This window comes from Magallana gigas, chromosome 2 (assembly GCF_963853765.1).
Source record: "Magallana gigas chromosome 2, xbMagGiga1.1, whole genome shotgun sequence".
Taxonomy (NCBI): Eukaryota; Metazoa; Mollusca; class Bivalvia; order Ostreida; family Ostreidae; genus Magallana; species Magallana gigas.
Window position 1 is genome coordinate 41,150,176 of NC_088854.1, and position 13,537 is coordinate 41,163,712.

Below are 13,537 nucleotides of genomic sequence, written 5' to 3' on the forward strand. Positions count from 1 at the left end.
CACGTTTAAAACGATCATACGCGCCTGACCTTTGAATTTATTCTTTAAATAACAATTCAAATCCAAACACGCGTATGTGTGTATTGTTGTTAGTATACACACGCCAACAGTAGATCTCGTGTATACACGGCCAGTTGAATGACAGCAGGTGTAATAAAGCCTCCCGATATGAATTAGGGGTATCCCAAATTGGAGAGGGGACGGGATGGGATATACGATACACCTTGTTGTTGATTAGGAATATCTCTCTCTCTCTCTCTCTCTCTCTCTCTCTCTCTCTCTCTCTCTCTCTCTCTCTCTCTCTCTTTAAATTACAGTTTATATACACACATTAGACACACATTGCTGACATTTGAAACTTGAAAAATACGGCAGATATTTTCTTTAAATTTCAGTATTTAGATGGATAGTATATAGTCATATCTGTGAGGTATTCCTATAGCTTGAATGTGTTGTCCTTAAATTAAAGAAACTTTAAAAATCTCGTCATCTCTATATTAGGAAACAGTAAATCCTTTTTTTACTATTTGTACACAGTAATTCATTACGTAAGTTTTAATAAACCTTTAAACTTTATCAAAATCTTAGTTTCCTTTATGTTAGCACTAAGAAAAATTATAAGTTATCTATAAATTTTGAATTAATACAATAAATACCTTGTAAGAGGTGTTGATGTACAAAATCGCCGGACCCACGGTGAAACAGTATTAAAGCCTGCCGGGATTAATAATAATAGAAATGATCTGATTCGATATAATACTTATCAATGAGAACATCGGCCAATGGAAGAGTAAAGAAAGTGTTCAGCAACTCAATCCACCTGCGCACAAGAACAAGCGTACCTTGATTCATAAGTATATTTTGTATGATAAATAGTTGATTAATTCTAAATCTGCCGACATACTCCCCTGCTTTGAATTTTATCGTCCCGATCAAAATACACACAAACTAATCAACATAATTATATATACATTGTAATTCAAATGTATACGTATATCACATTCAAAGTCTATGATTCTTAATCCTACATAACATTTCCCGGTTTGCCGATCTTTTCTTTTGTGTACTTACACTATACAAAGGAGTGTTTAGAGTAGTGCGTATAGCAGCCTAATTCTCGGGTAAGCTCATCTTCCCGTTTGGAGCACATTATACCGACTTCAGTATTAATTTTGATAAGGCAATGTTCAATAAAACTTATTTTTTCTCTCTCAGAAGTTTATCCTCTTCAGATTAGGCGCCATACTTAATCAATATTTTGAATAAAAAACTAGTTGGAATTTTTTTTTTTTTTTGATTTTTTAAATTTTAACTCTAAAGTGAACTTTGAAGTATTTTCATTGTAATATTTTGTCATTTTCATAATTTTTTTCCCATTTATTTGTTTAAATGGAGGCGCCAGTTTCTCATCTACATTATTCATCATTTGCAAATAAATTCATTATCAATTTAAAACTTGATCTTTGTTCATTTATTTTTGCTTACTTTGTGTAACTTAACTATTCAGCAACTACAGACAAGTAGTAGTCATCCCCGTACCCGACTGTCCCAGGAGCAGGGTTTATCCCCCTCTTGGGGTAGCAGTCTTATTACACAACTGTCACCCTACCAAACGGAACTACTTTTTAATTACACTGAATGTTTTAATTTTAAAAAATACTGCTTTTAAAATTTATTGACGCGAATTCTATGACAAGCCGTACGCGCATAATTCATGCGCATGTAACAATTTATTTTAATCAATTTTTGGACCTATAATTACAAATCGAGGTAATTTTTAAACGCTCACTAAACACTGTGCTTGAACATAATCGTAAATTCGGTTTATGTGAATTTAATTCAGCAACGATCGCTACTCTCATTACCCACATGTATGATGTGATGTATCTAAAATCATAGTTTGTAAGGAAACCTATCTATGAATACCTTAAAAAATATTCGATTTCTATATGATACGAACAAATTGATAATCAGGATTATTTGTTTTTATATCAAATACATGTAGTCTGCATTAATTTTGAGACACTTTGTATATTCGGAAAAAAACTCGGTACGAGCTAACAATTGGCTTATCTGAAAGCCCCTGCAAAAACCCCATAGTTTTCATTGAATCTTAGCAAGGAGCACGTGTTGCCTTTTTAGAGCAGTTATCAATAATTTAGTATATATATTTGCCATCAACTCCCAGCAAAACTGGGGAGTCCGCAGTGGTATGTGTTGACACTTTCTGCTCCAAAACCTGGGTGTTTCCCCCCACTTGCTTTCAAAGCTAGGGGATAGTATATAGATAAAATCATTCAATATGGTTTATAAAAGGCAAAGTTACTACAGTTAACTGTGCCATGTGGTTACAATGTAAAATTGGGTTTTTTGTATAGTGGGGCCGAATGTCAGACACCTCGGCCCAACGACACCTCGGCCCCAGGACACCTCGGCCCCAGGACTCCTCGGCCAAGACGGGTCGGCCCAAATTTTGAGACACCCCGGCCCAAGCAAAAGACATCTCGGCTCAAGCAGAATTAAAATAAAATATCAATGATTTTCATGTTTTATTGTTTTATTTATATTTTATTGAATATAAATTATATGATATATATAATTTGTAATTTAAAAAATATTTGTGTTAGCTGTATATTTCCAATCTTCCCCCCGCGTACATGGGCACACGACACACCTGTTGAGTATATCTTGTATATTATGTGTTAGTTAGCTGTATATTTCCAATCTTCCCCCCGCGCACATGGGCACACGACACACCTGTTGAATAGATCTTGTATATTCTGTGTTAGTAAGCTGTATATTTCCAATCTTGCCAGTTAATGTTCCATGGTCTTTTACGCAAATGAATAAAACCATGTCTAGACAAACAAAGCAGCAATATTCTCACCCTGTTTATTAAACTTAAATCATGAATTATTCAGTTTTTTACTTTGTTTAAGAATGTGATAAACTTAACAAAAATGATCCAAGGTTAAGAAAAAAGGATTGTGTTTACTGTTTATAAATTCTGCTTTTCATTTTCAAAAAAAAAATAATTGACTATAGTCATAATTTAAAAAAATATTGCAATAATTTACACCAGAAACATTAGAAATGCTTCTAGTATATATCCACTTTTAAGAGTCTATTAAATTCATTATTTTTAATGAAATTTTAATTAAATTTTGGGACACGTAATAATAATATAATACATTGTCAATTAAGGAACAAAGCAAGTATGTTAGTGTATTAGAAAAATACGTATTGTAAGATACTGGATGAAACTTTTATCATCAAAAAATTGTATTTAATTAATTGTGTCTTTATGAGTACAAGAACATACGTTCGACTGTCTATCAAATATTTTAAGAATCATTGTTTCTTTGGGCCGAGGTGTCTTGTACATATTTTTAAATAAAAATTTCTGTGGGCCGAGGTGTCTTGTACATGGGCCGAGGTGTCAATAGTTTTGGGCCGACCCGTCTGGGCCGAGGTGTCAACCGCCCTGGGCCGAGGTGTCGTTGGGCCGAGATGTCCGTCTACCGTGGGGCCTACATTGGGTATAGGTGGGGCCACACCCACCTTACTCCAGTGAGGGGATGCTACAAGCTGGTGCATGTAATAATTGGTTTATAAAGTAGCTTTGTCATGCAAAGTTCTAAACCAGGTAGCACTGCAGGAGACAGGGTGAGAAGGGCAGGTCTCACTACCCTCTTTAGAACGCTGGGGATCGTTCAGGTTCGGGCACTGTTTCATACTAGGGCCCACAATGTGTCCCTTCATGGGTAGTTAAACTGGCACACTGGTCGGCTCCCCAGTTACCCCACAAAAAATCATTATGCGGCCAACATCCCCCAATTGTTTGTAATAGCGGAGTAATAAATATTTCTCATACAATTTATTGTTATGTTCTATTTTATAATTCCTGAATGTTGCCAGGCTCTGTGTCTTTCAAACAAATATAATGTATAGTGCTGGGTTAGCTTGATGAATTCAATAATTAATAGCTTTCGTTGTCGTATCAATTTTTCATTGACAGCATATAAGGAGAGAGAGAGAGAGAGAGAGAGAGAGAGAGAGAGAGAGAGAGAGAGAGAGAGATCCATTTAGTAAGAATAAGCACTTATTTTATTCACAGAAAAAGGTGGGGTTTTTTAAATTTAGAAACACAACTAAAAGTGAACATAGAAATATTACAAATCAAACTTTAATGTTCCAGAAATTAAGGTAATTTAATTTGTATTGTAACTGACCATAAAATGTAAAGTGATAAAGTAAAACAATTGTACGGTATGCCAATTATAGACAAATCATCATCCGAGAAAATCAACTGTGGTAGAGACACTTCTTTTAGGGTTATCTTGATCTACAGCTGTGACAACAATTTCGGTTCCACTGAATACCATGTGGACACTTGCTCCTCTATTTATTCCTTTTGAGATATCTGGCATGTCAATAGTCAATTTACCCAAATGTGTGCAGCCCTCGTCTGTTGTATACGTTGGATCTTTCTTGTTTGAAGTGAATATAGGAAATGTAATACTTTTTTGGTCTGGAGCTATGACCGTGTAATTTTGCTTCACTTGTGGTTCTCCTACTTTAACCGCTTGACCCACGCGGACATGGATATGGAATATGTCGTCACAACGTTCAACATCATTCTCTACAAATTTTTTCGAAAGCGGATGAATAGCCACATTAAATTTTTCCGATATTCTAACGCCGTATGTATACTTGCAAACTCGCGCAGAAATTGTTTTGGGTTCGTGTCCATACAATACAGCCCCCTTCAGGACTGCCAATCCTGCATCTTGTGGCACAATCACCTTTTTATCTTTGAATGCTTTTTTTATAGCCACCTGTAACATAGGTGATTCAGCAAATCCACCTACCAGTAGAATAGATGACACATCCTTAACAGACGAATGCCTGAAGAGCTGCTTCAAGTGATCAACTATTTTCTTGCAGCTTTCATCAAAGAGAGCCTTGGTAATTTCTGCATCCATTCGTAGCTTATCGCCCGTCCAGGTCAACTTGTTTTTGTATTTAGATTTTGACGTGATAGCTGTCTTGATATCACTTCCCGGATTTGAGTTGCGAAAAGTCTCTAGCAAGTTGATCGGAACTTTAAATGTAACTTTTTCTGTAAGTTCGGGAGTTATGGTCCTCTTCTTTACTTCAAACTCCCTCAGAAATTCAAGAAAATCATATTTGTGCATAGAACTAAATACCTCCATAACATCGTTTCCTACAATATCGGCCAAGAGACTTGTGAATGCTGCATCTACCTTTGTTCCTCCCCAGTCACCACCGTTAGCTTTGTGCAGTTCTTTTAATGTTCCATTTTCCTCAACTTCATGGACAGTAATATCGATTGTTCCACCTATATATAATATTTTAACATATTATTCTTATCAATTGAAAAGGAAAAATATAATTATAATAAAGTTACCGGCTTCACAATTATGACTCTATAAACTTTTCAGATTTTTTATTTCTTGGGTTTTTAAATCTAAGTCAGTCATCCGACTTGAAGCTACGCAGTGTTTTATGACGTCAATTGACGTAGGAATACACAAGGATTGTAATATGAAAAATCCCATGAGTGATATCAGCCGCATATTGAACTAAACATGTGATTTATGTTTTTATCTACAAACATGTGTTGTATACTAGCCGTGTGAGAAACCTTTGCTTTATCAACGGGCGATGCTTTATTAAAATATTTTAGGACTGAACTCTATTCGATTAAAAAAGTTCCTCGCGTCAACGCTTGAGTGACTTAGATTTAAAGATTTTCCTATATATTCCACATCACTATTTCTACTACCAAAAACTGATCTGAAATTATTTTGTGGAATATTTAAATTTCAAAATGAAGAAAAACACAAAGGTGTGTTGTTTATAAAATTGCAAATCACGTTAGCTCTCTAGGATCATGACGACGCGATGAAAACGGAACGCACTGGTTGCGTTTCTATACACAACAACATAATCAATGCATTCTAAGACTTTCATATTACCACTAACAAGAAGCCTTAATCAAAAGTTTAAACTCCAAATCATAAGTTTTTTTTATTAAACATTTAACAACTGTTTCTCGTTCAATTCAAACAAACGAGCATTCGCAACTTATTTTCAAGTCTTCAGTATATCCATTTTAGTGATTGATTAAGCTCTAAGAGGAAAACATATATTAAATATCATTTTAAGGTCTATTTAAATGAAACTTTACATAAAAACAGCAATATTTATCTCCGAAATGATGTACTAAATTGTGCATTGTCACAATAACCCCATAACACAACGTTGCATCACCAATTACACAAAAAAATCGTATGCGATAAATAGAACATCTATATACACTGTGATCTTATTTTTGGTTTATCCAAATCGTTGAAATGGTTAATTCGCCAGCATGACTTGCGAATATATACACCATTTTAACTCATTTGGATAAAGCAAATATAAAATCACACAATATTCATGTAGATATCCTCTATGTTAGACATTTACATATAAAAGATATTCAGATAACAGTGTTAGAAATGGCTGTGTTTACCTCCCGCATCAACAACCATGTATTTTGCTCCGGATTTGAAGACCCCAAATGTAAAATTTTCGTTATCCTTCTGAACTGGTTGGTGCATGCAATACAGAGAAGCAGCCTCCGGTTCGAGGGCAATCATCAACTTGTCAGCACAGATTCCAACCTAATGAAATTTTATTATTATATTTACTATTATATTGGATAAATCTGTATCACAAATTTCAAACTGCCCCATTTAATAAGTATGATTCATTAGCTAAGAGTTTTTAACAAGGTCAACCTTTTCTGCTGCTTCTCTCATGAATTGTTTTGACGAATCGGTCCAGATGGCTGGTACCGTCAACACCCACATGATATCAGACTGCTCTATGTCAGTCAGCTGGTTTTTGCACGTGGTCAACATGTGGTCTTTTAGATAGCCAATTGCAGAAGAAAATACTTTCATTGCTTCCATTCTCTTTCCTTTGTCATCTTCAAGAAGTGTTTCTCTCGTCAACCCCTTTCAAATGAAAATAAAATAGCGACTTTCTGTGAAGAATTTACGTTTTGTCTTTATTAAATAATCATTTATTTTTGCTCCACACTCCTATATTCAAATCTACGGAGCGTAAATTGTTTGGGTCGTTTGATATCTCATTATCATTATTCAAAAACAAATCTATAATGACAAGCAAACAGTATAGCATTAAATGATTTATTTTTGACGTCGTCGTGTCAATAACTGCCGTCAGGTGAGCAGACAAATTGAATAACGCGCGTTAGCGCGTTATGATAATTTGTCTGCTCACCTGACGGAAGTTATTGACACGACGACGTCAAAAATAAATCATTCGATGCTTATATTTACATTCCCTTACTGAAGAAATCAATTGTTTACTTAAATAAATCGATATAAAGTGCAGATCACGGAGGGAGTGAATAAGTAACAGCAAGAACAGCTGTTTTGTAAAACTGGTTTAAACTGGTTTTCACATAGACTGTTGAGATGAGATCGACGAGCATGAAAATATAATCCATGATGAATAACTCTTGAAATGTTGCTTTTAACAATAAAGTCAACTTTTTTGTTGAATAATTATAAAACATGGTGTTTTGACAACATTCATGAAATACATTTTTTAACTGATAACATAGAAATCTCTGTTTGAGAACTACTTATGTAAATTACTCGTTAATTCATACGCAGTGAATAGGTGTTGCATTTAGAGGCATTTAAACATCACGGAATTTAATGGGAAAACACAGTAGAATGTAAATATTCATGAATTAGTTCCTTGATTCCCTGTCGATACCGTAGTCAGTTCGTCTTCTCAAAATAAAGTCTGCTCACGAAAAGTTAAATATCTCGTTCGAAATAAGTTTTGAATTGTATAATGTAACATGTACTGATCATGAATGTACCTGCTTAGACATAAGCATTTATTATGCAATTAATTCATATCCTATTGAATGAAACAAATAAAAGAAACACATCAACTTTTTACTTTAAAACATCCTTTCAACTTCCTATCAACTCCCTATCAATATAACCGATAACGGTAAAATATTCCGGAATGCTCACAATGACGTCATGCGACAATTAAAATACCTTAATTCAGCGTATTTCTGTCGTAACAACCGGCCGAAGTTGGGGCAAATTTTCCCGAATCACTTTGTGTGGCATCGTCAAAAATTTCCAGTCTCGACGAATCTCGATGAGATTACAATCATGATAGTTGTAACGGTACTTAACAGTGTTATTAGTATCATTCATTAATGATTTATGAAAAGCTAAACAGACAAGTCTCAACAGTCATTAAAATGAACACTTACTGAACAATTTTCCTCTAAGTCCTTAGCTCTGGCCCTGGGGCCATAAAACTTAGACGAGCTTACTTTTGATCTAAGTCTCACTTTTACAAAACAAACATATAGTGGGAAAAGTGAGACTGAGATCAAAAGTGAGCTCATCTAAGTTTTATGGCCCCGGGGCCTGGTTGTCCAACAATCTCCAATTTAACTTGATTAGATATAGTATCAAAAGACAACACATCAAATTTAATATGAAATAGCGTAAAAATATACAGTATGTTTTAATTTTTATTTCACTATCCCGCTACAGATTTTGTAACCGTTTACCATCGTTCCGACCGAGTAATCGGTTTACCGGTTAGAGATTGTCATCCCTAATCATTTGTAAAAAAGATCCTGTTTACTTAAGTCACATTTAGTATGAAAGCGGTCCCTATCGATGCAAATAAGCAAAACGCAGTCTTTATTTTAAATAAATGTCATTTACAATGACTCCAAAAAAAATAGATAATATTCTGTCATTAGACACACAAATATAATGAAATAACTCTTATTACATGTATATATGTAAAGTAACATGATCGTGTATGTAGTCAACTAAATAAAATTTTACATTAAGAATAAATATGATTATTTCTATACGTAAGTGTTTCACTTAGTTAAACTCATCATTTGTTCCGATGAAATACCTACCATTTTGCTGTACAGCATCATTTTGAATCTTTTGAAGAAGTACCAATCATGGTGCTGGTCATCAAGAGCTAAGTTAGAATACTTTTCCTCAGCTTCATAGCCAAATGAATGGAATTTTTGTGTTGAATCAAAGAGAACGCACGTCGACGTTTTCAACGATACCAAATTGCCGACACCTGCTGTCCATGTATTGGCTGATATCTTCAAAGGGTCTCTGTTGTAGTCATGAAGAAATGAAAAGGCATAACCAGAGAAGGTTGTACCAAAGTCTATCGCTGCCACCAGGAGACTCGGCATGTTTTATCTGTCTATGGATGTAAATAAATCACGAGCAAAAATTCATCTTCTTGAATATATGAATATACCGGTATATATCAAAATATTACATACAAATGTTTTAGAACACGAAAGTTATCGATAAATGTTGTTATTTTTTAACAGAGGGCCGTCTGGAGAGTTGCAGCATTTTTCTTCTTTAATATGTCTTCTTGCTAGTTGTCTTAAAACAGGCATGTAGTATCAAAGGGGGGGGGCAGGGCAACTGCAGCAGCTAATTTTCTAAAATTTACATATAAAAAATTAAATGATCATTGAGTTGCCCCCCCCCCCTTTTTTTTGTGAGTCTGTAAAAAATTGAAATGAAAATATTGAAATGGAGAGTGAAATTGAAGTTAAAGATATACTACGCCAGCCCCCTCCCCTAATTATGATTTTGAAGATTTTTGAAAGTCTCCCCCCCCCCCCTTTTTTTGTGAGTCTGTAAAAAATTGAAATGAAAACATTGAAATGGAGAGTGAAATTGAAGTTAAAGATATACTACGCCAGCCCCCTCCCCTAATTATGATTTTGAAGATTTTTGGAAGTTCCCCCCCCCCTTTTTTTTTAATTTTTCTTGTGAAGATCTTTTGAATGAGTCTGGTCCTCCAACTTTTAAAAACTATGCTACGTGCTTTTTAAAGGACGGGAATGGAAAATTAAAGATGACGATTCGAGTCTACACGGAAAAATATTGTCCAATGTATTAACTATCCTGTCTTAACTGCGGACAACGTTCTACTTTTAATTGGATTGGAACACATCTTTTTTCTTTCTTTAAGTTAATATAAGTTCATCAAGGTTTGTTGACTTATTAATTTATTATATTAATATATTTGCTTTGAATATTATTACTGCGTTCGTTTGTGAGGTTTAACATATATGTATCCAACCTCGTGATATTTGTAATTTTTTTGCAAGTGCAACTGATACTGGTTAAACAGTTATAAACTTTAACGTCATTTTAATAATAATTATGAAAGATTGATTCAAAAAATTATTTGGAAACAATATTTAGTTATAGAATTACACATTGATTTAATTTAACTGAATATGATACATGTCAGTCTTGGGATATACCTATTCAGTTGGAAGAGGTGTAATTTTCACTGAGGTATTTAAAATTTTACCGTCAGTTGTCAAGTTCTAAGTGTACACAACAGCCCACATTTCATTGTTATGTAAAGAAAGCTCATGCCATGTTTGTTGAATCTCTTAATAAAAGCTTTGTTTTCCTTATAATGTTGTTTCTGCAAGTTTATAATGAACATAACTAAACAGTTTTTAATGCTGTCACTTCTTATTTTGTTATAAATTGAGTATTTTTTATTCACCAACTTAGTTAAAACAAAATCATGGCATAAACCTTGTTTATATAATACAGAATTGTGAAATTTTCATTAAGTGTATAACTAGACAACTTGCGTGAAAATTTTAGTACACTCATAAAAATATAATAATATAAAATTAAGATAAAATTAAGAAAAATCGTCTCAACCATACCTAATTGACAAAAACAAATCATTTAGTTATGTCTATCGTGGTAGTCTAGTCAGTAGACCAGAAGTTTTATTGTTTTCTTTAAATATTGGACATTTTCGGTTAAGTGAACACTTCCTAAATCGCGAGTACGATTTGTCAGTATGGAGCGCATTTCTGACTAAAAGTGTACAGTGTCATGTTTTAATTTTGGATTAACGAGGTGGAAGTACACAATTTTAAACATGACAATAGTTCTACGATATATTTGGCGATAACATCCTTACATCCACCCTGCGATCGTTGTTCTGACCGGAAAATATAAATTCTGGTTTTACTATCGGCATATGTATATGTAATGGGTCATTTAGATTTTATGACAGCTTCATATATATGTACATATATTAGTACTTTAACTATTTTGCACATATATAGACAGTAAACCCCCTCCCCCTCAAGCCATCCCCAACAAATAATAAAACAAGTGAACAACATTAATATATTGTTTCATTCATGATATAATTATTGCTCTTTTCAATTGACAAGTCCTGATGTTATTTCCACAAAGAAGACAGCCTGGATCTAGGATGTCGCCAAACACTGTTCAGAGTTTTATAGGCTTTCAGTTTTGCATTTGACTTTCAACAATTGATCTGTGCGATAATATGATTCTGTTGTATTTTCTGTATTTTCGTCTTAAAATGGGATAACGGTTTGGGTAAATTTTATCGGCAAGAAAAACGCACTCCTCTGTTGGAACTCGTGAGGGAAAACCACTCGGCGTACAACAGCTTTATAACCAAAAAAGTTTGGAGTTAGTTCCGATAAAGAAAGCAGTTAGTTTCGCTACATATTACATGCAGCTTTGGATAGAATAAAATGTAAAATCTCTTTGTCTTGTAATTTTTTGTCCTAATTCAATAGACTTTTGGTGTATTATTGGGAACTTGGACATAAAATACCACTTCATTTGCCATATTTGAAAAATGCAGCAGTTAAAAAAAATCATTTATACGAAATACAGAATTTTAGTGCTTTGAGGGGTCCATATATTTTATCGATAGTAGCTATCCGTAGTAAATGATCACCCAACCGAAAATGTCAAATAATAAGGTAACTATATCATATAGAAAGCGACCTTTAAAACTAGCACGTACATGTCTTACGTCTCAAGTACTTGTTATTTATTTTAATCCGCATTATGTTTACATAAGCTAAAATAATCTTTATAAACAAATTAGGAAGGGCATAATTTTATTTAAATAGGTTGATCGGAGGATAGTTAAAAGTATCCTCAACGTGATAAATTGCAATCTTTCTTTGTACGGGTTTCAATGCTATATACGACATTTTTATTCCTTTAATTCTGACACATCATTTGGAGTCTGCTGAACTACTTTTGCCACCGGCAACTGATTCTGCAGGATGTAAATGCTCTTCTTTAGTCACGTGACATAAATGACTTCAGTCAAAGTTTAATGTTCTTGTTGAAGGCATTTCAAAGCAATTCAAGAGGAAGAATACTAGTAACTGATTCTATCAGGGTGAAATGAAAGCTAACTTGCTTTCCAATTAACATCATTTTTGTTAGTTTGTTATATTTATATGTATATTTTTTTATGAAATCTTCATTTGTAGAATCTTATTTTTTACATTTTATAAATTCATTCAGCCTGATTGAATTGAATTTCCATTTTTGCACTTAAGAGAGGAACAAATAATCGGGTCATGGCTGCGGTTTTGAAAAGACTCTGATTTAATGTGACGATCGAATTTTTAAATGGGTTTTACAGACTTTGGTTTTCAAAAACCTAAGATATGTCATTATATAAATATCTCTGTGAAGTGCTTTTTGTGACGAGTATGTTGATATTCATAGTTATTTGGTATATCTCTTAGTACTCAACAGTCATAGATACATAATAGTCATTATAATGTATGTTGCTTTTAAGCACTTTTAAAAAAATATTACTTTTCATATGATATATCAAATATGTAAAAATTCGATATGTGGTAAATCATTGGTTTGTGTGACACCATGTCTCTTAAAAGTGTAATCTTGGTGCAAAAAATCATTACATTGCAATGTTATTCTGATCTGTTACTTTATGGAGTTGGCTCTATTTCTTCTTTCACAAAAAAACAAACTTTCACATATTATTCAATTTACTGTCTTTTTTAATCCGTGTTTACGAAACTATGATTGAATTTTTAAATTAAAAATAACAAATTGAACGTAAGAAACGAGACATTAAGATGGATCATTGCCTAATTTACACAAGGTACGATTATTCTTTATGCATCTCTTTAAAACATATGTCGAAGTGTAGTTATGTTAAAGTCTTCCTTTCAAAGCGGGTTAGCCATGCGTCTAAATTTCAAGTTATTCTAAAACCAAGTACATGTACATGGCAAAAAAGTAATTTAAAAAATCATATTATACCTGAAAGTGATTCCTTTGTCATTGAAAGAAACCACTCAAAAATGTCGATCCTGATTTCTCGTATGTGTGGTATGTATAAGTTTCGTTACGCGGCAGACAAGTCTGTTCAAGATAAGGTTAACAATTGGAAAATGTTAAATTTAGCGCAATTTACAAGGAATGAAACGAAAGTACATAAGATATGTTAAGTCGATAAGGCTTAAAATAGCCTGTTAATAAAAGATATATTACACTCACAAACTTACCCATAGAAAGTTAAGGTTTTATTCATTTTATTATTTTCTTCT

General features: G+C 33.5%; 1 protein-coding gene across 2 annotated transcripts; it reads right to left on the minus strand.

The window, feature by feature from the left end:
* Nucleotides 1-4,170: 4,170 nt before the first annotated feature.
* Nucleotides 4,171-13,377, minus strand: LOC136273016 (heat shock 70 kDa protein 12A-like). 2 transcript variants are annotated; one of them, XM_066076640.1, is made up of 5 exons: nucleotides 13,251-13,377; nucleotides 9,014-9,321; nucleotides 6,810-7,028; nucleotides 6,542-6,692; nucleotides 4,171-5,362 (listed from the first exon to the last, which is right to left on the minus strand). In XM_066076640.1, exons 2-5 carry the CDS (start codon nucleotides 9,308-9,310, stop codon nucleotides 4,293-4,295), a joined length of 1,737 nt encoding a protein of 578 aa, XP_065932712.1. In that variant the 5' UTR covers nucleotides 9,311-9,321; nucleotides 13,251-13,377; the 3' UTR covers nucleotides 4,171-4,292. The 2 variants fall into 2 exon arrangements, with proteins under 2 accessions (XP_065932712.1, XP_065932713.1); XM_066076641.1 differs by having other exon boundaries at nucleotides 9,014-9,317; nucleotides 13,251-13,366.
* Between the last annotated feature and the right edge of the window lie 160 nt (nucleotides 13,378-13,537).

Coding starts and splice junctions, on each gene's coding strand:
- LOC136273016 (XM_066076640.1), bottom strand. CDS start 9,310: ATGCCGAGTCTCCTGGTGGCAGCGATAGACTTTGGTACAACCTTCTCT. Junction 7,029..9,013: donor TGATGCTGTACAGCAAAATG/GTAGGTATTTCA, acceptor TTCATTTGAAAG/GGGTTGACGAGAGAAACACT. Junction 6,693..6,809: donor TGAGAGAAGCAGCAGAAAAG/GTTGACCTTGTT, acceptor AAATTTCATTAG/GTTGGAATCTGTGCTGACAA.